General features: G+C 54.7%; 1 protein-coding gene across 4 annotated transcripts in view; it reads right to left on the minus strand.

The window, feature by feature from the left end:
- DUSP16 (dual specificity phosphatase 16) overlaps positions 1 to 25629 on the minus strand; it is a 60448-nt gene that overhangs the window by 18191 nt on the left and 16628 nt on the right. For 2 of the 4 annotated variants that reach the window (XM_056117967.1, XM_056117978.1), the window contains 2 exons: positions 2548 to 3164; positions 1435 to 1573 (listed from right to left, as the gene is read on the minus strand). In XM_056117967.1, the coding sequence (XP_055973942.1) occupies positions 1435 to 1573; positions 2548 to 2775 (367 nt within the window). In that variant the 5' untranslated portion in view covers positions 2776 to 3164. Of the gene's footprint in view, positions 1 to 1434; positions 1574 to 2547; positions 3165 to 19896; positions 20107 to 22616; positions 22719 to 25629 lie in introns of those variants that run through there. The other 2 variants (XM_056117997.1, XM_056117987.1) reach the window with 2 other exon arrangements.

Genomic DNA, 25629 nt, shown 5'->3' on the forward strand with positions numbered 1-25629 from the left:
GTCACGGGCCATTCGGCTGCTCGGAAACTGTCCAACGGCGATTCAGACTTAGAAGCAACACCCGCCCCCTCTGCTGAGAGAAGCAGAAGGTTCCAGAGCATGGATGGGGCTGTCAGCAGTCCCGAGGACTCGTGTCCAGGTGGGGAACTGTGATCTGGGGTCATCCCCGGGAGTGTCCAGCTCTCCAGGTAGAGTTCTTTCCCTCCCTCCGACGAACCTTCTGGAAACACAGCAGTGCCCCTGGGTGGGCGATAACGAGGACCTGGGATGAAAGCACCAGGCCAGGCCCTTGTGGGCACTCGAACTGCTCAAGCCCAGGCTCCTCTCCTAGGGCTCAGCGGTCACCACTCGGTGGGCAGCATGTCTCAAGAGACGCCATGAAGGCCCCAAAGGGAGATTCCCAAGTCCCTTGATGCGATTCGAGAGGCCGGCATGAGCACACACGCACCCAATCAGGGCTGAGGGACTCTACGAGAGCTGTCAGAGTGTCATGCCTTGCACACGGCCGATCTGGGTTCAATTCCTGGCATCCCATGGGGTTCCGTGAGCCCCGCCAGGAATGATCCTTGAGTGCAGGGCCACGACTAAGCCCGAACACCGGCGGGTGTGGCCCTCAAAAAAATAAATAAATACAAAATAGGGGCTTGAGCAATTGCACAGCTGGTAGGGCGTTTGCCTTGCATGTGGCTGACCCAGATTCGGTTCCCAGCATCCCATAGGGTCCCCCAAGCACCGCCGGGAGTAATTCCTGAGTGCAGAACTGGGAGTAACCCCTGTGCATCACTGGGTATGACTCCCCAAAAAACAAAATAAATAAATAAAGTAAAAGCATGGAACAGCTCCCCCCTATCGGAAACCACGATCTCTGTGGCCTTGCCCTCTCTGCTGCTCATCACGTTCAAGAAAGGGGGAGAAAACTCTGGGCATCCGCTTCAACTCCAAACACTTAACAGGCCTGGGATGCGGTGACCCCGACAGGCTTTGTGCTGTGTGAGGTGAGCAGGAAGTGGGGGCCAAGAAGGACGGTCTTTGGGGTTCTCCGAGCACGGGCAAGTGGAGAAACCCCTGCCCACGTGGCACTGACAGACACTGAGGAGAGGAGAGAGGCAAAAACACACGTGCCCAGGGGCTGGAGAGATGGTACAGCAGGTAGGGTGTTTGCCTTACATGCGGCCAACCCGGGTTCGATTCTCAGCATCCCATATGGTCCCCTGAGCACCACCAGGAGTCATTCCTGAATGCAGCAGAGCCAGGAGTAACCCCTGTGCATTGCCAGGTGTGACCCAAAAAGAACACGCGCGCCCTGAAGGAGAATGACAGGATTCGAGTTAAACGGGAGCTGAAAGGAAGTCGTGGGAGGCCAGGAGTGGGGCTGGGGGGTGGGGGGCGAAATCACGTGGCTGGTGTGGCCAGTTGCCCCGCCCCTGCCTTTACCTGCAAGCAGGTGCACGTTGCTGAAGCTCTTCTCCAGCTTCCCCAGGAGGACGGTGAGGAAGCAGTCGGGGGCCAGCGAGGTTGCATCCTCGGAGCTCTGGTCGTACACCACGACCCTCTGGCTGCAGTCAACATCCACCTGCAAGGCACGGGGGGACTGTGAGGGGCAGGGCCGAGAGTGCCAGGGGTCTGAGGAAACAGCGCTGCCTGCTTTTCTGAGCTATCCAGGCCCCTGGGCAGCCGCTACAGACCTGAGCCCCGGGCTCCGGGCTTTGGATCACCCCCGTGGTGCTCAGGGCTTACTCCTGAAGTTGCACTCAGCAACAGTCCTGGGTGGGGGGGCGGTCTCAGGGGGCCAGACGGGGTGCTGGAATTCGAGTTGGGCCAGTGTCCTATCCGCTGCGCTATCACCCTGCCTCGGCACTTCAATCCTTAACAATGAAAGGTGAAGACTTGTAAGATATCTCTATATGCAAAATAGCATAAAACGGTTTAGCGATTTCTGTGTAATGATGAAGAAAGCTGCTGTTCGGTCAAATGAATGAACTCGTGTTATTCCTGAGGAAAAGAAATGGCCTTTACCATCACAGACACACATCTGGGTTTCCCTTCCTCTGGGGGAAGTCTTTTTGTTGTTGACGTTGTTTTTGTTGATGTTTTGCTTTTTGGGTCACACCTGGCGATGCACAGGGGTTACTCCTGGCTCATGCACTCAGGAATTACTCCCAACGGTGCTCGGGGGACCCTATGGGATGCTGGGAATCGAACCTGGGTCGACCGCGTGCCAGGCAAACGCCCTACCCGCTGCGCCATCACTCCAGCCCTCAGACTGCTTTCTTTTCAGCAAAAGTGTGGACAGATAGCGCAAGACGTGGGTCATAGTGACTGGTGCTCTTCTAACTATTATCAAAATGAATACGATATCCACAGAAAAGCGGGTGACTTGGCCCAACGAAAACAACTTAATTTTTTTGGAAATGTAACCAAAGGATCAGGAAACCGTTTTCAGGCATCTGAAGGCATCACCACCTAAGAAGTAAAAAAGCAACCCCCCCTCCCACCCCATCGCCTCCCCCCACCACCACCCCACCGGCCAAGGCGGTGCCCACTCGCCTTCTGCTTCGCCGAGTGCTGGATGAGCTCAGTGATGAGCACTTTGTCCTGCTGCAGCCGCCGCTTCATGAGCTTGGAGCAGTTGATGTTGACGGCTTCCAGGATGTGCGACGTATTGTACTCCACGAACGGCCGGCTGTCGATGAGCAGCACCTTCTCCGTCCCGCTCTCCAGCAGGGCCACCAGCCTCTCCGTCACGATGTGGGTCCCGGTCATGTCCTGGGCCATGGCAGCAGGCGGGCGCTCTCCCACCTCCTCCCTGCACTGGCCACGATGAGGTAATGCTGGTGCGCTCAGAGGCTCAGCCGCGGCATTGCACGACGGCCGGGTGAGGTCAGCTTGGCGTGCACTGGCGGGGCGAGAGTTAAACCCATCTCGGCGAGGGCCTCCGAGTAAATGGTGCTTTCCTGGTCACCTGTGTCGATGATGAGCTCACTCGGTCACCTGTGTCGATGATGAGCTCGCTTGTGCCCAGGGCTTGGTCCACGCTGGCTTCACAGAGCCACGGCTGTGGTCGGCACGGCACAAGGGAAGATGCTCACGGGCCGCTGGGGCATCCCGTTACTCGTCGTCACCTTCGCTCCCTCGTGCCAACAGTTCGCCCCAGTCCGCAAAGCCTACAGGAGAGAGGAAGAGACAGAACGTAAAAACCTGGGTTCAGGGGATGAAAGGGCACCAGGCCAGAGCGGGGAGGGAGTCATCAAATCTACTCGATTCATCTAATTCCATCCTCAATGCACTCTCGTGGAACAAACAGAAATGACAAACAGGTGAGGTCTCTATGGGGAGAGGAAAAACAAAACAAAACGGGCTTGTGGTTGTGTGTTTGACCGCAGAACAAGAAAACACCAAGAAGGATAAGACGAGGCCTGTCGCCCATGAATGACAACCACCTGTGGGCAGGGAGAAGATGGTGACAGAGAAGGGAAAGAGCAGGAACGAGACGCTTGGAGGAATCTGCTCTGCAGGGCCGGGAACTGACTCCAGGCCTGATGCAGGCAAGCCTCACACCTGGCTGCTGAGCGCACAGCTCCCACCCTGCGGGAGTTTCTCCAGAGGCTCCCTCCGTTTCCTGAAGGACCAGCGGGCACTATGAGAGAGCCCACACGGCACCAAGGCTCTTTCCTGGGGGCTGGAGAATCACGGACATGGTGGGAACGTGAGAGCAAGGACAGGGAATGCATTCCACACCCCTGCACACCACGGCACACACACCACAGCACAAACACCCCTGCAGACTGCAGGACACACACACCATAGCACACACACCCCAGCACACAGAGTGGTCCAAACATGGGCTCCCAGAGGGGTCAGAAAAAAGGGGCCAGAAAAAGGAGCATTTACCCACTTCAGCTGCCTTTTTTTTCCCTTTTTGGGTCCATGGCGTACCCAATATGCCAAATACCAGTAACAATGATGGGTCTCATTCTCCTAAAGAGCCTTGAATATAATCTCAGGGCTAGGATGAAGGAGACGTTACTGGGGCCTGCTCGAGGCAATCGACGAATAACAGGATGATTTGTGATTTTGTTTGTGATTGGGTCACACCTGGCGGTGCACAGGGGTTTCTCCTGGTTCTGCACTCAGGAATTACCTCTAGCGGTGCTTGGGGGACCATATGGGATGCTGGGAATCGAACCCGGGTCACCCGCAAGCAAAGCAAACGCCCTACCCGCTGTGCTATCATTCCTGCCCCATGCCTTTTAAGGAAGAGAAGGGGCAAAAATGTGCAATGTAACTGTCATGCCAACTCTTGGCTGACGCCAGGAACTGTGAGGTGCGCCCCCCCCAACCCCCGCCCAATTTCCTGCCTCAGAAAATCTTACACTGGGGCTGGAGCAATTATACACGCGGTAGGGCATTTGCCTTGCACGAGGTCGACCCGAGTTCAATCCCTGGCATCCCAAATGGTCCCTCGAGCACCACCAGGAGCAACCCCAGAGTAGCACTGGTGTGACCCCCCCCCCAAAAAAAACCCTCACCCCTTAGCAGGGAGTCTAGGTCAGTGACTCCCACCATTCTCCGGCCTGGCCCCTTGAGCCCTGGGGTCCCCCTTCACTCCCTGTCCTACGGTCTCTACCTGAGCCTCCTAGTCCCCGGCCCTCACCCCCATCACATCGTTGCTACCTGCAGCTCCCTGGGAGAACCATCCCGGGGCAGCACGCGGCCTCACTTAGGACTGACCCAGACCAAGTCCTTACAACAAAAGCCGCCATCACCGCCCCATCTCCCACCGAACAAGGCTACGGCTCACGCCCCTAAGTCTGGACCCCAGTCGGGCCTTGGGTGCTCGGGCCAGGCCTCCCTTCTCTGCACAGATGCAGTCTCCTGCGCGCCACTCATCAGGGACTCATGCTTTGTCTATGTTGTCACGGGAGCCAGGTCCTCCCTGTGCACCCAGGGCTTCCGACGGGCCATGAGTGGGGGTCTGGGTGCCATGGGACGGGGTGGGCAGCTTCCTGCTCACAAGCTCCATCTGGACAACCCTGCATAGGAAGGAGAAGTGGCCCCAGGGCTCCACACAGCTCCAGACACGCTTCCCCTGGGCCAGGGCAAGGCGACCCCAGAGGCAGAAATGAATGAGGAGCCAAGTCACCAGGCCGGGGAGAGGAAGGAGGACACTGCCCCCTGACTGTCCCTAGCGACCAAAGCTGATACTTGGGCAGCATCACCAGGAGTGGGTCCACCTCCTGAAGGCCCTTCCCCGCCGAGCCCGCACACACAGTGTCAGAGGGTCCCCGAACAACCGTGGCACACAGGGGCGGATGAGGCCGGTGGGACACGCCATCTGTCCCCTCCCTCCCTGAGCCCCACAGCCCCAGAGCTTGTTAATGGGGGCCTCCTTTTCAGCACGGCGCTCTGGCCACCTCGAGGGACACAGCGGCCGTCTGCAGCTGAGGACACGGGGCACAGCACTGACCTCATCCTGAGTGCCGGTGACACGGCCCCGGAATGTGCCACACGGTGGCCCGTTTCCTCTCCGGGGCTGGTCACACAATCCAGCCACACCAGGAAGGATGACGCAGCTGGCCCGGGAGGGTGCCCGGGTGGCACAGAAAGGCGACACCCGAGAGAGGCGCAAGCTGATCCCTGCGGTGGCCCTGGGACTCCGGGCCTGACTGGCTCCTCGGGGCGATAACATCCGGAGGGGACAAAGCCGGGATCTGGGTTAGCGGACCACGGGACAAAGGCGGGCAGAAGCCAGCAAACACCAAGTGCTGGCCGGTCTCAGCCTGGCTTCCCCCCGACAAAATCCCTGAAGCCCAAACCACTGACCCAAAGTCCTTCCCGAGCAGAAGAGTCCAACTCCCCCCAACCCCACCCCCCACACACCCCCGGTGCCCAAGGGCACAGAGAGAGCCCAGTGCTTTGGACAAGTCATCATCCACCTCCAGGAGGGTAACCGGGTTCCACTTCTGCCCCAGGGGTGATTTTCTGTAGCCTCACACCCATGTGCTACACACACCAGGAGCAGGGTACTTTCTGTCTTCCTTCCCTCCCTCCCTCCCTCCCTCCTTCCCTCCCTCCCTCCCAGTCAGACCCAGTCAGAACAAGGCAGAGAGATACAGTAGGTGAGGTGCTGCCTTGCACATGTCTCACCCAGGTTCGATGCCCGGCAGCCCATACGTCCCCCAAGCACTGCCTGGAGTCAGCCCTGAGCACAGAGCCTGGAGTCAGCCCTGCGGACCACCAGGTGAGACCCAAAAACTAAAAACAAAAGATATGTATAAAAATATCTACGTATTATAAATGTAGCTGGAGCGATAGTACAGCGGTAGGGCATTTGCATTGCACGCAGCCAGCCAGGTCAACCCAGGTTCAATTTCTCCGCCCCTCTCGGAGAGCCCGGCAAGCTACTGAGAGTCTCTCGCCCGCACGGCAAAGCCTGGCAAACTACCCGTGATATACTGGATGTGCCAAACACAGTAACAACAAGTCTCATAATGGAGACGTTACTGGGCCCCACTCGTGTCCTCCCGCTGTTCATCGATTTGCCTTACTGTATGCTACGTAGCCTCAGCAAGGCTACGAAACCTTGCAGAGGTTCCCACAACCCACAAATAGACTTAAAGGAAGCCAGGAACAGCCCCGGGCTCTCCTCCCTGCCCTCGGGGGACCTCACTCACGGGTCTTTGCTTTTCTTCCAAAGATGCACTTTACGTGAGTTCAGAAGAAACGCAGGGGACCAGGACCAGGTGCTGACAGGAAGTAAAGTGGCTTCGGCAGCACATGTAATAAACTCGGAATGAAAGTTGGACTCTTCTCCACAGGGAGGACAGTGACAGGCTGAAGCCACAGCGACATTCACATGTGGGGACAGAGTGGGCCCGACTCTTCACTGTCCCTGGAACAGTTTCCCATTTCTGCGGGCGATACAGGACGCACCTGCATGATGCTGAGGGACGGGGAACCAGAACTCTCCCTCTGCCGCGTGTACTGTTAGTTTCTGGCGTGTGTTTCCTATCCCATTCGATCATCCCCATAAATGAGTCTCCGACCGACCCTACACGGTGGTGAGCGGCATCAGGTCCCTAACTCCACGGCCCTGTGCAAGGAGGCCATCGCCCACAGGCAGTGGCCAGGGGAGTGTGGGGCAACCCCCACTCCCGGCGATTCCTGGCCCACTGAGCCAGCGGGTAGAGTGCCAGGGCCAGCACACATGGCGCTGCCTGACCAGCCCTGGGCATCACTCGATGGTGCACGAGAGGTCACAACGCAGTGCTGGGGCTTGGACCCAAGCCGGGCACATGGCCCGGCCTCTCTCCCAGGGCCCTCCATGCGGCACTTTCAAGAGAAGAGCGACCTGCAGCTCACCAGGTCAGCACTGCTACTGCCATCAGGGCCTCTCGCAGTGAGAGCACACATGTTCTGCACCGATTCTGCCAGCCAGGAAGGAGTTTAGACAAGGGTGGGGATGGAGACGGTTGCACGAGGCCCCTGGCGCCCCTTCTCGGGCGAGGACATCCCCCAGGTGTCCAGGCCAGACCCACCACCCCGGCAACCCCCCAGAGAACAAGATGCACTCCCACTCCTGCGCCAGCCTGTCACCGCGGCCCCCCAGCAGCCGCAGGGACACCCCCTTTCACCCAGAAACACTTCGGGAGGGAGGGGACCCAGACCGGGAGACGCCCACAGCGTCCAGGCCAGAGGGTGAGGGGTCTTATTGGTCTGGGCTGGGACTCCAGTTCAGACTCTCGGGGAATGTAATGGGAAGGATGAAATCAGGTGAGAAGTTTACTCTTATTAAAACGTCGGCCAATCTTTTCGATCTTTTTCCTTCCCATAAAATTGAAGAAAACAGGCAATAAGATGACCCCAAGCAGCACTGCCACCAAGCCTGAAATGTGGGCGTTCGATGATGGAAAAATGGAAGGAGTCCACGAGAAAGAGCCATACAGGGGCTGCAGGCAAGGCCGCCTCCCTGACTGACCGCCCAAGCCAGGCCACTGAAGCCAACAGGCCTCAGACACCCAGGGGTCCTGAAGTCCAGTAAGAACCCGGACAGTTGGGGCTGGTGCTATGGCACAGCGGGCAGGGCGCTTGCCTGGCACACGCCCGCGCCAGGTTCAATCCCTGGCATCCCGCACCCTTCCCGGAGCCCCACCAGGAGTGACCCCTGAGCACAGAGCCAGGAGTCAGTCCTGAGCACCGCTGGGTGTGATCCCCCCAAACCAAACAAACCAGAAGCCGCCACCCGCCCCAGCAGCCCCTCACGAAGGCAGAAAAGCCCCTTCGCAGCTCACCATACTCCTGCTACCTACTTAATTACATTCTCTTGCCCTAAATCAAGGCCACACACGCTAGCAAGGAGCAAACTAAGGCACGAGTGTGCAAACCCGGGGACGTTCGCTCAGGCCTCCGAAAAGTGTATCCCACGCACAAGCCCTTTCCTCCAGGAAAATTTTACGCAGCCCTGGGACTAGAGGTACATCAGACAAGTAGCACTGTAGCACTGTCCTCCCGTTTTTCATCGATTTGCTCGAGCGGGCCCAGTAACATCTCCATTGTGAGACTTGTTGTTACTGTGTTTGGCATATCGAATACGTCACGGGTAGCTTGCCAGGCTTTGCCATGCAGGCGAGATACTCTCCGTACCTTGCCGGGCTCTCCGAGAGGGGCGGAGGAACCAAACTCGGGTCAGCTGGGTTGGCTGCGTGCAAAGCAAACAAACATCAGACAAGTATCCAAATTAAATGCCTGCTTTGACGCATCATACATTCAAGAGGCTGGCCCTGACCCGAGAGGGTCTGCAAGGGCCCCCCCGGCCCCTGTGTGCTCAGCTGGCCCTCACCCTACCCAGCTCTGCTCCCGTTTCCAGCCTAGACTTCCCCCACACTGCCCAGTCCACCTGGACCTCCTACAGTCCCCGCCGTGCCCCAGGCAGCCCTCACTGGAGAGAGTGGTCCATCCCCGCCTAGCATCCCTGAAGGTCATGCTCCTGAGCGCGCTGGGCTCCACAGACACTGCACGTTGGGCTGTCCTGAGCCAGCTGACCCCAACAGAAACCCTTCTACGGGGCCCATGGCCTAGCCACTGGAAATGACGCGTCTCCAAGCAATTCAGCCTTTGACTTGAGTGTGAAAACTTATGTGTGTTGTGGCCTGGAGCCACTTGCTTAAAACTGCACGTGCACCCATGGCAAAGGAAAGGAAACAAGAGCAGTGACCATCTATGTCCACCCAACAAGAGTCCTCCCGGCTCTGTTCTTTCTTTTTATTTCCTTTTTGAGGTCTCGGGCTGGAGCGATAGCACAGCGGGTAAGGCATTTGCCTTGCACGCGGCCGACATGGCCGACCTGGGTTCTATTCCTCCGCCCCTCTCAGAGAGCCTGGCAAGCTACTGAGAGTATCTCGCCCACATGGCAAAGCCTGGCAAGCTCCCCGTGACATTCAATATGCTAAAAACAGTAACAAGAAGTTTTGCAATTTGTTGTGAGACGTTACTGGTGCCCGCTCGAGCAAATCGATGAACAACAGGAGGACAGTGCTACAGTGCTTTGAGGCCTCACCTGGCGATGCTCAGGGGTGACTCCTGGCTCTGCACTACCTGGCGGGGCTTCCCTATGGGAAGCCGGTGATTGAACCCTGGTCGGCTGCGTGCAAGGCAAGTGCCCCCCCTACTGTACTATGGCTCTGGTCCCCAGTATCTGGAATCTCTCAATACCAAAGAGAAAACATGAAAGCCAAACCAGATTCTCCAGAAGGTAACTTCAAAACAACTGAGGAGTTTCCCCAGAGGGAGTCACCTTCCCACTCATACCCACACGGGGGGGAACACTGGGGTCGCTCACACACCACACACAAGGACCCCACACACACTGAAAGGAGTAAACAGGGAAGAAGGAGATGAGAGTCCTGAAGGAAAAGAGAAACAGAACCTCAAATCAGACAGACAGACAAACACACACACACACACACACACACACACACGTACACACACACACACACACGTATACATAGGACACGCATCCTAAGGGTTTCACCGGATGACCATAGGTAATGATGTTGGTTTTTTCAAATCTTGGAAAGCACCTTGACCTCTGTGGCCCTGCTCGCATCCCCGCACCCCTGCCCGCACCCCTCCTCAGGCCTATCATGGAACATGGAGGTCCAGGCGGGGGTGAGGAGGGGAACAAAAAAAGACCGAGGGCACCTGAAGACACCAGCTGAGTCCGGGCCTCGCTCAAGGACTCCTTTTGGTGGCGGCAGCATCAGAGAGGGGGGAAGAAACGCTGGCGTCCGACACCCCCAGGCCTGCGGAACCCCAGAGGTTTTTTTTTCTGGATCACACCCAGCGATGCGCAGGGGTTACTCCTGGCTCTGCACTCAGGAATCACTCCTGGCGGTGCTCAGGGGACCATATGGGATGCTGGGAATCGAACCCGGGTCGGCCACATGCAAGGCAAACGCCCTACCCGCTGTGCTATCGCTCCAGCCCCCGACCCCCGAGATTCCTGGGGCGATTCTTAGCCTGGAGCTGAGGGGCACCCCCGTCCCTCGCTGGCCACAAAGAGCAGGGTGCTGGGAGGCTCCCGGCTGCAGGGGCGACACTGGGTACCCGACGGAACCAAGCTTGAGGGCAGGCGGGCATGAGCCTTAACCCTGAACTCCTGAACCCCAGGAAAAATGAAATTCATAAAAATAACCTTCGGGAGGTGCTGGGGGGGCTCAACTCGGGGCCCAGCACAGCAGGGCAACTGCGCCTCCCCAGGGAGTTACACCTCTGGTTCTCCAAAGTCAAATTTCTGTCAAGACAGTTCAATGCGCAGGGCTCCAAGTTTTGCATGCTGGAGGTCTGGGTTTGATCCCCGGCACCCTATGGTTCCCTGGAGCACCACCAGGAGAGATTCCTGAGCACAGAGCTGGGAGTAATCTCAAAGCACTGCCAGGTATGGACAAAACTTGGAGTTTTGGTTTTTTTTTTTCTCAGCTTGCTTTTTTTTTGTTCCTGGGCTCAGGGCTTACTCCAGGCTCTGCACTCAGGGGTCACTCCCAGCAGGGGGTGGGGTGTGGTGCCAGTGTCAGCCACATGCAAGGTGTGTACCCTACCACTATCCTACCTCCCGGCCCCCCGGAACACTTCGAATAGGTGCATGGGAGCCAGGGTTTCACTCTGTGACAGAGGACCTGCTGGGTGACGCCTGTGTATCCCTCCCGGGACCCAAAGCCAGCTGACCCAGAGAGAAATCAAACCGGTCAGCTGGAAGGGCAAGACCTTTCCTCTGGGTTGAAAGGGTTAACAGCTGGTTTTCTTTTTTTCTCAATGAATCTGCTCCCTAACACTCACTCTCTTAAAATGTGTTTCGGTTTATGATGTTTCCAAAAATAAACTGACTTAAGGCCTCACCAATGAAACCCAGTGTGATTCTGGTTCCTCTCCCTGGAAAAGTGTGAATTCCAGAGTCTCTCCATCACTGTCCTGGCTCCTGAGCCCACGCCAGCGGGCCTGAGGCATCCCGGGCACGGCCGTTGCTGACCACACCTGCTTCCAGGGCCCAGAGGCTGAAAATAACTCTGGGACTTAAAAAAAAAAGAGGGGGAGTTGGGGTGGGGCACAAGGCAGACCCAGGGGGGCAGAGGGCACCCGCTCAGCCCCCGTAGGTGAAAGCGAAAGCGACTGAGAGGCAGCCCCTAGCCCACCCCCGATCACGGGAAGCCCGGCAAGGAGGGTCGGTGGGTTGTCTGCCTGTTTATAAACCGGGCCAGGGCTCCGGAGACCTTGTTTCTAACGGCAGCTCCTGTCCGGGGAATCTGGCTGTGGAGCAAGAGTCAGCCGACGTGCCCAAGGGGGGCTTCCCTCGTCGGGGGGAGGCAGCATGGGTAAGGAACGGGAGGCTGGCTGAGCTCGGTGGCGAGTGGCCCAGGTCTTAGGCAGCGGCCAGTCGGTCAAGGCCAGCTCACCAAATAGGGCCACCTCACCAGCCAGGAAACAAGTGAAGAGCTGATGGCCAGGGTCTGCCTGAGTCTGACCCCCAGCACCTCCCCACATGCCAACTGTGGTCCCAGCAGCAGTGCCTCAGTGACCATGGGGCCACGCTGACATGAGAGCCCTGCAGGCAGCATCCCACCGAGAGTGACCCCTGGCTGTGCCAATCACAAGGCACAGGGGGGCAAGTTTATACCCACGGAGCAGGGCTGGGGGGGGGACTGGCACGATCCCCAAGCTGGCACTGTCCGCCCTCCTCAGCCCTCCAAATAGGTAAAACATAGAGGCTGCGAACATGGCAACGGAAACGGGTAACTCCTGGGCACCGGACGGCCTGGCCACAGCAGCGGTGGGGGATTTCCATGACGGTCTCTGGGCAGGGCCACCGCCTCCTCTGGCAGACCCTACCGGTCCCCTCGGGCAATGTTGCAAACAAGGAATGAACAGGAGGAGGGAGGACCAAGCAGTGGTCATGCCACTGGCAACAGGAGGTGCTGACTCAGCTCCCTGCACTGGGGCTAACTCAGCTCCCAGCACTGGGGGAACTCAGCTCCCTGCACTGAGGCTGACTCAGTTCCCAGCACTTGGGGTAACTCAGCTCTCAGCACTGGAGCTGACTCAGCTCCCTGCATTAGGATAGCTCAGCTCCCTGAACTGGGATAACTCAGCTCCCAGCACTGGGACTGACTCAGCTCCCTGCACTGGAACTCCCTGCACTGGGGTTAACTCAGCTCCCAGCACTGGCCTCGCATGGCCTTCCAGAGGCCACGGTCAGTGGTGTCAGGAAGGGCGACCCCAAGGGGACAGGGCCTGGTCTGGACACAGCAAGGACACCAGAAACCGGCCCAGCACCCAAGTGGGGGTCCCCATGTTCCCCTCCTGGTCCCAGAATTGTTCCCCCTCCTTCTCACCTGCTCCCTCCTCCCCCCTCTAGAGTGCAGCAACTCAGCTGACTGCAGTTCCCAGGCCCTTCCATGTGGTCGGGGACGCCACCTTTCCTCCATCTTCATTCACTCTGAGATTGTAAGATTATTACACTCCCCTTCTCCGTCTGAGGCTGAGTCCTATCACTCAATCGTTCTCCAGCAGGGTGGGGTTGGGGGTGTGTGCACACGTGCCAGGCCCTCCGAACAAAGCGAGCGGTCAGCTGTGTGTGGCCAGCCGTTCTCAGACGCCCCCAGCGATCGGGTCAGCCTTTCAAACCCTCTGTTAATTTGCTACTGTAAAACAGTTACTGGGTTTGGGGGGCAGGTGGGTGTAGAGGGTAAAAGGTTTCCAGTTCGGCCTTTCATACAGGGTCATACTGAATCAAGATCACTAATTCTGGGACTGGAGCGATAGCACAGCAGGTAGGGCATTTGCCTTGCACGCGGCCAACCCAGGTTCGATTCCCAGCATCCCATATGGCCCTCTGAGCACCACCAGGGGGTAATTCCTGAGTGCAGAGCCAGGAGTAACCCCTGTGCATCGCAAGGTATGACCCAAAAAGCCAAAAAAAAAAATCTCTAATTCAGTATCTTACATTTTTATAGGCCCCGACGATCTAGAGACAACGAAAAGGTCCATTGAAACCTCAGCACCAGACACAAACTCTCCACGTCTTCCTGCAAGGTCGGGTGAAGAACCATCTTTGTATCCCCGAGAGCCAAAAATCCCAGAAGTGGAGCAGCCGGATGCAGACCTCAAAGCAGGGGCTTCACGGCCGGCTCTGCCCTTTCCCGCACCCACCGGGAGCCCAAACCCAGCCCAGAGACAGGAGAGGGCCGGAGCGACAGCACAGCGGGCAGAGCACTTTGCCTCACATGCCGCCGGCCCAGGTTTGATGCCCAGCATCCCATGGGGTCCTACTAGCACTGCCAGGAGAGATTCCGAGCACAGAGTCAGGAGTCAGCCCTGAGCATCTCTGGTGTGTCCCTACCCACCCACCCCACCTTGCAAAATAAAAGAAAAATCACGAAAAAACAAGAGAAGGGAGAGAAGACCGGAGTGGAAAACTCAGCAGCTCCCAGGAATTCAATTCTCCTGGCTGCTTTCCAGGCATTGCCCTCACAATTTGAGTAACTGAGCGGACAGCGGTGAGCACTAACCCACAGGAGACGCTGAGTACCTAGGAGAAAGCTCGGGTGCTGTGGTCTCTGCAGCCTCCAGCCCTCTTGTTCTGCCTGACAATTCTCTAGCGGTGCCAACTGGGTTGGGGCACACCCCCCGCCCCCATCCATGAGCCCCTCCTTACTATCAAAGTTTCTGATTCACACCCCAAAAATTACCAACCTTGACTGTGACTGTGGTTTCACAGCTGAGCCCCTTGGGTCTCTTAAGCCAACAGGCGGCTCCACGGAGAAATTGGGGCAGGAGGCACTGCTCCCAAGTCTGCTTTATGGGGTCAAGGGAAGAAAAATGCCACTGAGACACATCTTAAAAAGATGTCGTGGGGCTGGAGCTATAGCACAGCGGGTAGGGTGTTTGCCTTGCACGCAGCCAACCTGGGTTCAATTCCCAGCATCTCATATGGTCTCCTGAGGCACCGCCAGGAGTAATTCCTGAGTGCATGAACCAGGAGTAACCCCTGTGCATCGCCGGGTGTGACCCAAAAAGGGGGAAAAAAAGATGCCGTGGGGCTGGAGCGATAGCACAGTCGGTATGGCGTCACCAGGTATGACCCCCCCCCCCCAAAAAAAAAGATGCTGTGACAGCAAACATCATACCAGGACTCATCCCAGAGAAACCAAGACTCGCGGAAACGGGCATGAGTGAGCAGAGGAAAAGAAGAGGGAAGAGAATCCCAGGGGAAGGACAGGCACAGGCCAAGGGAGAAAGTTGAAGCCCAAGAGACACCGGGACGGAGTCTGCCGCTAACTGCCACGCAGGCATTCAAACGTCCCCTGCATGAAATGCCACAGAAAGGTCCTCTGAGGAAACACAAGGCAGGGAAGGGTCCACAATGCCCTGGGAACAGTGCTCGCTGTTCTGAATTCTGTGGACATCAGCCAATCTGCCAAGACCAACACAGAAAATACCAAGTGGGAGAGGACGCCTGTTTGCTGACTGAGCACCCGCCAGGCTCACTCAAGCCCGGGCGACTTCCCGGCTCCCTCTGCTCACAAGAACCACACGGGAACCAGAGATGCCCAGCCCTGCCGCCAACCCCCCTGTGGATGGATTCGTGGGGTCTGGCGTGGAAACTGCATTTGCAGGGAGGGCGAGGGACGGTGCAGCCACACCCCGGCACCCACGGATGCTCCTCCCAGACTATCCTTCTAGTGTTGCTCGTGGGGCTTGGGGTACTGTGTGGTGCTGGGGACGGAACCAGGATCCCTGCAGGCCGGGCCCGTGCTCTGCTCACGGGAGCATCAACCCAGCTCCGAGTTCGCCTTTTTCACAAAGATCCCAGATGAGGCAGCAGGCAAGCCTGAAACACATTCCCAGGAGTACCCCTTCGCTCCTCTTGACGTTCACACTTAGTGAGCCGTCAGGACTGACAGACTTTTCATCTGTGTGTGTGTATGTGTCAACCCAGCATCCCATGAACAGGAGAACTGGCAGTGAGCCAGGCCGCCCTCTCCCCAGCTCCAGGGGAAGCAGTTCACTGAAACGCGCCCCTCTGGCCGCATGCCTGAGGGCTATGGGGAGGGGGGAAGGCTGGAGCCTCCATGGAGCCTCAGGCTTCCCAGTTTGCGCCCCCCCCCCAAAGACCCAGGAAGCAGGGTGGGAAGTAACACGCCCTCCCAGGACTCTGCCCACAGCGCTGCCACAGAGAGAAGCGGCTCTCAGCAGAATGCCAGCCTGCCAGCTGCAACGGGGACCTGGCTGGGGGTGCCCTGGGGACGGAATGACAGAGACTCAGAGGAAGTGGAGCCGGCCTCGAGGCAGAAGCTTCTGGGCCTCAGTGGTAGCCAGAAGAGGCCGGGAAGAAAGTCAGCGAGCAGGACCCTCGCCAGACACTCTGATGGCGGGGTCAGGGCTAACGAGGCCCGGCTGCACCTCCCACCTGCTGGGATGCACCAACAGCCTGATGCACTGCAGACCCCAAAGGACTCTCCGGGACGGGGGCGCCCGCTCAACGGCTCTGTAACGGCAACAGGCGGCGATGTGACAAACATCAGCGATTTGGTTGGGTTTTCCTGCCGCTCTGGCTTCTTTACTTGGGGGGTGGAGAGGCCACACCCGGCCGTGCTCAGGGCTCAGTCCTGGCTCAGGAGCTCAGGGATCACTCGGGGCCGCTCGGGGGACCACACAGCCCTACAGGGTGCCGGGGACCCAAGCCAGGTCAGCCGCCTGCAAGGGGAGGGCCCTGCTCGCGTCACTGTCGCTCCCACTCCAAGGACAGCCCCTTTAGTTGGAAGGAAGCAACACGGGGATCCAGTGACTCGGCCCCCCACGGGGCTGTGTTTCGGGGCCTGGCTGGGCTTCTGACTCTGTCACCGCAAGGAGACCAAGCTCTTGTCACCGCAGGAAGAACAAACAATCCAACCCAAGGTAAGACCCGGAAGAGCCCGCTAGTAAAGCACTCTGGCCAAAGGCGTCGTGGAGTGGCCGGTGTCTTGTGGACTGGGCTTGAGACGTCCGTGTGTGCAGGACAAACAGTCCAGACGCTCCGAGGGTTTGAGATGGAGCAGAGACTGACCCGGACGAGCTAAGGTGAGCTAGATGTCACCGAACAACTTCCAGGTACTGAGCGGCATTCCCGGCGTTCCCACTTGTAAGGGCTCGCATCTGTACTTCCTGTGAGCCAACCTGGGGAGTATCGTTTAATGAAAGGACGACGGAAACTGAGACAAGCCACATGACACGGGCGAGGGGGCAGGGCTGCCCATCTCAAGGTCATGCCCACAGCTCCTGGAAAAACAGAAGCTAATAAAATCAGGTCGTTTTCAGCCGGAGGCACAGTTCTATGAGCGGGGGCATTCACCTTGCATGGGGACAACCCCGCTTTTTTTTTTTTGGTTTTTTGGGTCATACCTGGCGATGCACAGGGGTTACTCCTGGCTATGCACTCAGGAATCACTCCTGGCGGTGCTTGGGGGACCATATGGGATGCTGGGAATCGAACCTGGGTCGGCTGCGTGCAATGTAAACGCCCTACCCACTGTGCTATGGCTCCAGCCCCCCGACCCTGCTCTCGACGCCCAGCACTTCACACAGCGCCCTGAGCCAGCCAGGAGTGATCCGTGCGTGCAAAGCCACCTGAGCCCTGGACACCACTGCGTGTGATCCCAAACAGAGCCAAACCGAAAGGTGGCGTTCAACCGACGAAGCGAGGCATCTCTCACACCTGACCTTCCTTATGAACACGTGACTCAAAGACACACCAGGCTGCAGGGGATCCCTCAGCCTCACAGAGCTCGCTCCCTCTCCACACAAGCATTTCTGAACTTCGGTTCTGTACAAACTACCTGCTCAGCGCCTTGGGAGCGGGTGTAAGACAAAATCAGAAGTGACAGGGACACAGATCTGCTGGCCCAGGGATGTGAGGATGGAAGAAAGCCAAGAAAGGGGCTGGAGCGACAGCACAGTGGGTAAGGCATTTGCCTTACATGCAGCCGACGCAAGTTCAATGCCCAGCATCCCGTATGTTCCCCTGAGCACTGCCAGGGGTAATTCCTGAGTGCAGAGTCAGAAGTAACCCCTGTGCACCGCCAGGTGTGACCCCCCCCCCAAAAAAAAAAGAAAGCCAAGGAAGTCTTGAGGAGAAGCCTCAAAGTGCAGGGGTGGGAAGTCTCACTGACATCCACTTGCTTTGGGGGCCCTTCTGGCCCAGCACCTTAGGGTGCAACAGTCTCTGTGGCGAGACCACCTGCTGGGTCCACAGGAAGTCCCTGCACCATCTCAGGGTCCTCGCCCATCTTTCTTATTATTTTCTTAGTCTCTTTTCCTGGATCGAGACCTTCACCCAACACGGGATTCGCCTATTAATCTCATGTTGAAAACGGCTTCTTCCCTTTAACAATATGCCTTTCAGATTCAACCACATCGGTGCCGGTATTTATAGTCATTTATGAGGAGATATGTGTTGGTTTTCATTCTCTTAATTTTGTTTTTGGCAGGAAAAAAAAAATCTTCCCAAAGAGTTTGTTCTGCATATGAGTCTAACATTGTTTTTTTAATGGTTAGATGCAATATCCACCTTGAGTTCATTTTTCTATAAGTTTTATGTAAAGTATAAGGCATAGTTTGATTTTTTTTAAAGACATGGCATACGACACCCAATGGTTTCACCATCCATTCTTTGGGGGTGGGAGGGTTGGGGTGGGCAGGCTAGGATTATATTCATGGCTCTACCTCAGAGCCACATCCCAGGCCAACACCTGAAGGAGAACAGTGTGTGTGTGTGTGTGTGTGTGTGTGTGTGTGTGTATGCGTGTGTGTGGCAGGGGGCGGGGAACAATTCCTATAACTCTATTGACAACCCAATGACACCTGAAGGAGAACTGTGTGTGTGTGTGTGTGCGCGTGCGTGTGTGTGTGTGTGTGTGTGTGTGCGCGCGCGTGCGTGTTTGTGTTGGGGGACCGGGAACGACTTCCTATATCTCCATCAGCAATCCAGCAACACCTGAAGGAGAACAATGTGTATGTGGGGGTGGGTGGGGCGGGGGGTGGGGAACGACTTCCTATAAAGCTACAGTGACGGAGTGTGATACGAGTCAAAGAACAGGTACATAAATCAATCACACAGAACAGATTGCCCAGAAACAGACCCACAGAAAGAGTCAACTGACCTCTGACAAAGGAGCAAAGGTAGGACCAGGAGCCAAGAGTTTCTCTTCCACAAATGGTGCCCAAAGCTTCTCATACCAAAAACCAAACTAAGTAGTTGCCAGCACCCTTAACTTCTTGAAATCTAAAATTTCAAGTGGCAAGACCCAAAGAACAAAAGCTGACAAAAGATATAAGCGACAAAAAGAAAGCTAAAAAAAAAAACCTCACAAAATTAACTCAAAATGGACACATCAAATCAGCAATGAGGCATCACCTCCCCCCAGCAAGAATGGCCGGAAACAAGAAGTGCTGGCAGGAATGTGGCAAAAAAAAAAAAAAAGAAGGGAGGGGGGAGACAACTCTCTTCTGGTAGGACTGTTGTTGCCTGTCAGCCTCTAGAAAACAGACCAGAGACGTCAAAATGCTAAGAACAAGAGTTCCCCTTGGAACCTGCAATTCAGACCAGCCCTGTAAAAGCACTATTCTAGAAGGATATGTCTAAAACTATGTTCATTCTAGCATTATTTATTATAGCAAAGATCTGGAAAACACCTAAGAGTTCAAGAGCAGATTCGTGGATCAGGAAATAAGGGGTGTGTGTGTGTGTGTGTGTGTGTGTGTGTGTGTGTAAGCATATACACATATACACCATGGAATACTACTTAGCTGTGAGAAAAGGTGAAATCACTCAGTTCACCGCTACTCCGATGGAATCGAGGGTGTCATGATAAAGTGAAGTGAGTCCGAAGGAAAAAGATAAATAGATGATCTCATGCATTTGCAAAGTACAAGGAAACAAAGCGAGGGGTGAGTCAGCTGCCAATGGAAACATCCCTGAGGTCAGGTCAGCAGAACTCTGACCTACTGTGTGGGGGCGGTGAGCGTGCAAGGGTGAAGCAGCGGCACTGCCCATCTAAAACAATATTTAATATTATTTTTAAACAACATTTAATATTGTTACAAATCATATTTAATAGTTAAAATCTGGGAACAGAAGGACACTAGTAGAACAGAAGGACATCAGACCTAAGTGTAAAACACAAATTCCAAGCTCCTAGGATGTATTATTTGAAGAGAATTTGGCAGGGCTTGGGTTTGGTGATTAATTTTTAGATACCACAAAGGCAAGAATCGTCAAAGTGTCTGCTCTGCAAACACCCTACCAAGAGAAAGAAAAGAGAGACCACAGATTGACCAAAAAAAAAAAAAAAGACGCCAAACACATACCTGATAAAAAGCCTCATCCAAAATATATGAAGAACTCAGAAAACCCAACAGCAGCAAGGCAACCTGATTTTCAGGAACGGCTCCAAGGACTTGACGTAGTCGCCATCAAGGATATGCAGCTGGCAGATTAGCCATGGAGGGGACACTCTGTGACACTCACCAGGGCAGGGCAAACATGAGAGGCCACGGCCCACCCTTCAAATGGCCCAAGTCCAGAACTCACACGGCAGCCACAAGACTGACACTCAATGCCGGAGCAGAGGCGAAACGGTCCAACTCCTGGAAGGCAGTGTGGCAGTTACCAGGAAAAGGAAACATTTTCTTAGCATAGGTATGGAAATCCTTAATATTTATGCAAGAGTTAAAAAAATTTCACGTACATGTAAAAACCAACAGGAACTACGCACAGCGGGGAGGGAGCTTGCATTGTATTACACAAAGCTGACGTGGATTTGATCCCCAGCATCCAGTGTGGTCTACTGAGATCCACCAGGAGTGATCCCTGAGTACAGAGTCAGGAGTAAGCCTTAAGCACCACCAGGTGTGACCCCCAAACAGAAACAAACAACAACAGCAACAAGAACTCATAGGTGAAGGTTTAAGAGCAATTTGGTTGATAAGAGCCAAAGCTTGAAAGCAACCGAGGTATCTTTTAGTACACGAATAGACAAACCTTCACGTTATCACATCACACAGTGGAATATTATTCCATGCTAAGAAGATAAGAACTGACAAGTCATTAAAAAAAAAGTAACAGCAGGCAAGTTACATACATATTCTAAACAAAAGAAGTCAATCTAAAAAGACTCTATATGCTGGATGAGCCCAACCATCTGGTGTTCTGAAAAACGCCAAACTATGGGCACAGTAAAGAGATAAGAGACACCCTAACCTGAGAGAGGGAGGGAGGGAGGAACCAGCAGAACCAAGAATATTTTTAAGGTAGAATGACTGACACTATAATAGCCAGGATGTCAGCAAATGACATACATGTGCCCAAACCCATAAAAGGTATCAAATCCAGGAGGACCTACGCTAAACTAGGGACTTTGGGTTTGAAAGGATGTGTCAAAATCAGGTCATTTATTGCAACCAAGGCAGCACTTCAGGCTGGTGGATCGTAGGGACTTTAGACACATATGGGGCAGCAGCGGTGAGTGAAATCTTGTGACTTCCTCCTAGAATTTTGCAGTCACTTAAACTGGCTCTAAAAAATCCCTTTAAAAAAAAAAAAACAACAAAAAACCATCAGGGATGGAGAAATACGCTCAGAGGCCAGGAACCCCAGGTGCCACCCCCTGGCATAGCCCGGCCCCCCAAGCACCAGGACAAGCACAGTGAGTCAAAGCCAGAGTAGCCTCAAGCACACCTGGGTGTGCTCCAAGCCCTGCTTTAGCCCAAATCCACCCTAAGGTAAAAAACTAGACCTCTCCTTCAACAGGATTGTCGCCATCCACGAAACGGAATCAAACGAAAACTGAGTGCAGAAATCAGAATTGTGCACCATGGTAGAAAATATAGCTATTCCACAGGAAACCAGACAGAGTCACTGTGTGGTTTGGCCACGCCACTTCTAGGCACCCAAAGTTCCAAAGTTCCTAGATAAATCATCTTTCTCAATGAAATGATCGTCATGTTACAAATGCATTTTCAGTTCTTGAATGTGATTTACAGTCCGGGCTAAGAATGACCCAGCCGGCAAAGCCCATGTCTGGCATACACAAGGCCCTGAGACGGATCCCTATGGTACCTAACCCGGCCCTCAATATCCTACCCCATCCCTCACCCCTCACCCCCCACCAAAAAAGGGGGGAAAAGCAGCATAAAGATTAATTTAGCCAAGGCAGCTCTGAATGTTTTGTCAGGGGCCGCTCTTGGTGATGTTCGGGGGACCATTTGATGCTAGGGATCACGGGGTTGATGAACATACATCCCTGGACTGTCTCTCTGGACCAACTTTCCACCCACCACGTGGTTCTCTAAAGTTGCCTCATTTCCCCATAGGACGCCCTGATCACAGAGCTCTACACAGATGGTATTTTAGCAGAAGGGCTTAGTTATCGTCCACCAGGACCTGGTGACAGGGCACAGATCAATGCGGGTGGCATAGATGAACCAGGTCCCCTGGGTCCGGCGGCATGTATGAGAGCAATTCACTCACGCCGGCCTGCCGCAGAGGCTGCGCCCACTGGGCAGTGCGCTGACCTTTGCCTGTTTACTGGATTACCTCATCGGTGAGCCCAAGAACAGGCCAGGGGGGCGCGTCACATTCACACAATGTCTCTCTAGGAGTCCGAGAGTCAGTACACAGGGCGGGGCATGTGCCTATGCGGGCAGCCAATTCAGGTTCTATCCCTGGCACCTCAGATGGTCCCCGAGCCCTGAGCGCTGAGCCAGGACTAAGTCCATGAATGGCTACAAACAAACAAAAAAAAATGCACAGGATCTAACTCCATATAACGCTCCTTAAAGACGGGCCACCTGGGGCTGGAGCAATAGCACAGCGGGTAGGGAGTTTGCCTTGCACGAGGCCAACCTGGGTTCGATTCCCAGCATCCCATATGGTCCCCTGAGCACTGCCAGGGGTAATTCCTGAGCGCAGAGCCAGGAGTAACCCCTATGCATTGCCGGTTATGACCCAAAAAGCAAAAAAAAAAAAAAAAAAAAGACAGGCCACCTGCTTCAGAGTCTCTGTGAGGGGAACAAACATTCCAACCTACCCAGGGCTTGATTCTTCTCAGATTCAAGACCTCTCATGGCACCACAATCACACCTCTGTTTGTCTTCTAACCATGCGATGAAGAGCCCACTTAAAAGTTACGGAGGAGCGGGAGATAAATCAGGGAGGGAGGGTTTCTTCAAAGCCGGCAGAACACAAAACCAGAACTCAGAGAAGATGGATTCTCTAACTTGGTTGCTTCGTTTGCTCTATGAATTAAAAAAAAAAAAAATGTTGTCCAGTGAACTTTGGCTTCTATTTCCTCACGTCCGTAAGTTTAAAGAAAAACAACTGCTGGCCATCTCGTGGGCAAAAGATAAACTCTACCTTGCAACGACATGCCAGGGCAGGGGTTGGGTCTGCTGGGCTGGAAGGTGCCCGCACCAAAGAGCACACGAAATGAGAGACTCATCAGAACATCGAAGCACTCACTTTGGAGCGGGTTTCCGACTCCTAGTAACTGGATATCATTTAGCGATAGCACGGCCGGTAGGGCGTTTGCCTTGCACGCGGCCAACCCAGGTTTGATTCCTCCGCCCCTCTCGGAGAGCCCGGCAAGCTACCGAGAGTATCTCGCCAGCACAGCAAAGCCTGGCAAGCTCCCCATGACGTATTCGATATGCCAAACACAGTAACAACAAGTCTCACAATGGAGACGTTATTGGGCCCGCTCGAGCAAACCGATGAACAACGGGAGGACAGTGCTACAGTGCTTTTGGGAGATGCAAAAAAAAAAAATGCTTAGGGACGCAAGAACCAGAATTTTAGAGCATCGGACACTGATGCTGCTTCTCATCCATCCCAGCCCTGCTCCAATAGAAGGGGGCGGAGGAGAGAACCCGTGCTGGGTCCTCACCACGGCAAGAGGCCTTCCTCCTCTGGGCCTGCCTCTTTGGGGCAGGGTGTGAGGGCTCACCCGACAGTGCCCTGGGCTGACTCTGGGCTCTGTGCTCAAGGACCACCCAAGGTGGGGCTCGGGACACCGAACCGTGAGATGGTGGTATGAGGATCGCACCAGGGTCAGAGAGACGCAAAGGAAAAGCATGTTACGCCCTAAACTATCTCCAGCACCTCACTCAGCTTTTATAGTCTGACATGGTCACACAACTGAGCTGAGAGAAGGTCTAAGTAGCTGATTCGCATTTTAAAAAGTCAGATAACCTGATTTTAGAATGAGACCAAAAATCACAATCACAATCACAACCATCCTGTTATTCGTCGATTGCCTCGAGCAGGCCCCAGTAATGTCTCCTTCGTCCTAGCCCTGAGATTTTTAAGAAAGTGTCATATTCAAGGCTCTTTAATCACACTTAATCACTTCCCGTTAGTCGTCGATTTGCTCGAGCGGGCGCCAGTAACGTCTCCATTTGTCCCTGTCGCGTACTAGTGTAGCCCAATGGCATCTCTTCGCTCCGGGAACATGGAGGGCCTCAAACCGATCGTTCATGATCTTGACAAAGAAGTCTGACCATCTGGTAGGTGGGCGGCCACGCGGTCTCTTGACATCCCGTGGAATCCAATCAGTAACAGCTCTAGTCCAACGGTCGTCTTTAAATCTCATTACGTGACCAGCCCATCTGATTTTCGACACCTTGGCATATGAGACAGCGTCCCTGATCCTTGATCGTCGACGGATGTCAGAACTCCGGATTCGTTCTCTCATTTGAGTGAAACGTGATATTCCAAGCATAGCTCTTTCTATTCTTCTTTGGGAGACCTGAATGGCGTTCTCATCTTGTTTGCGTAGGGCCCAGGTCTCTGAGGCATATGTTAATGCAGGAAGAACAGTGGAATCAAAGAGATGTGCCCGGAGCCGGAGGTTCTTCGTCCTCTTAGCTATTTCTTCGACGTTCTTGAAGGCGTTCCAAGCCGCTCTCTTCCTCCTGCACAGCTCGGGTGCCAGGTCATTTGTCATGTTGACCTCTCGACCTAGGTACACATAGCTGTTGCATTCGGAGATGGTCGTTCCATTGAGAGCGAATGGGGCGTCAGGAACAAGGCTGTTTCTCATAAACATTGTCTTCGTAAGATTCAGCTGTAGTCCTACCTTTCCACACTCACGGTCAAAGTCGGCCAGCATTTGTGCCGCTTGGCTGATGTTTGGTGTTATTAAAACAATGTCATCAGCAAAGCAGAGGTGGTGTAGTTGCCGACCATCTATCAAGGCTCTTTAGGAGAATGAGACCCATCATTTGTTACTGGTATTTGGCATATTGGGCACGCCACGGGGAGTTTGCCAGACTCTGCCATGTGGGCAGGTTACATTCGGTAGCCTGCCAAGTTTGTCCAAAGTAGGAATGAGATAATAAAATGTCGTGCGGCCGCAAATGTGGCTGCGCGTTTCCGGAAGCTGGGTTTTATAGTCTCTGAGTCTTGGCCATTGATGGGATTACACGGCACCAGGGGGCCAGTTGGTGGGTGTGACCCCCGCCTACTGGAATTTGGAGGATCTGGGTGGAGGATGCTCAGCCCCAATCCGAGCAGGATACCAAAAAAAATAAATAAAATGTTGCTGACAGTCAACAAGTCCATGAAAAGGTGTTCGCCACAAATCAAAAGCACAACGAAAACCACAACAAGCTGTCAACTCACACCCAGAAAACTGCCTACAACCAAAATTTTAAAATTTTGGTTTGGGGCCACACCCACAATGCTCAAGGGCTCGCGCCTGGTGGGGATCGGGGATCAAACCCAAGTCAATCACGTGCCAAGCCTAGTCCTCTGTACTACTGCTCCAGCCCCAAAATATTTTTTAGAAAGAAAAAAAGACACCAAAATGCCTAATTTAGGGCCAGCAAAGCTGTGGAGAAACAGCCTGTCAACTGGTAGGTGGTATTGAATACAACACGCCATGATGGGAAAGAGCAGAGTGACGCCTCCCAAAACCCCAAACAGACCCTGAGTGATCCAGTCACTCCACGACAAGGGTCTTTACCTGCTGGGAGTGGACGCAGGTTCTCAAGGGTGTTTGCACACTGTGGTCCGAGCACGCTATGCCGACTGAAGAGCAACCC

The sequence above is a fragment of the Sorex fumeus genome, unplaced genomic scaffold (genome assembly GCF_029834395.1).
Source record: "Sorex fumeus unplaced genomic scaffold, SorFum_2.1 ptg000003l, whole genome shotgun sequence".
Classification (NCBI taxonomy): domain Eukaryota; kingdom Metazoa; phylum Chordata; class Mammalia; order Eulipotyphla; family Soricidae; genus Sorex; species Sorex fumeus.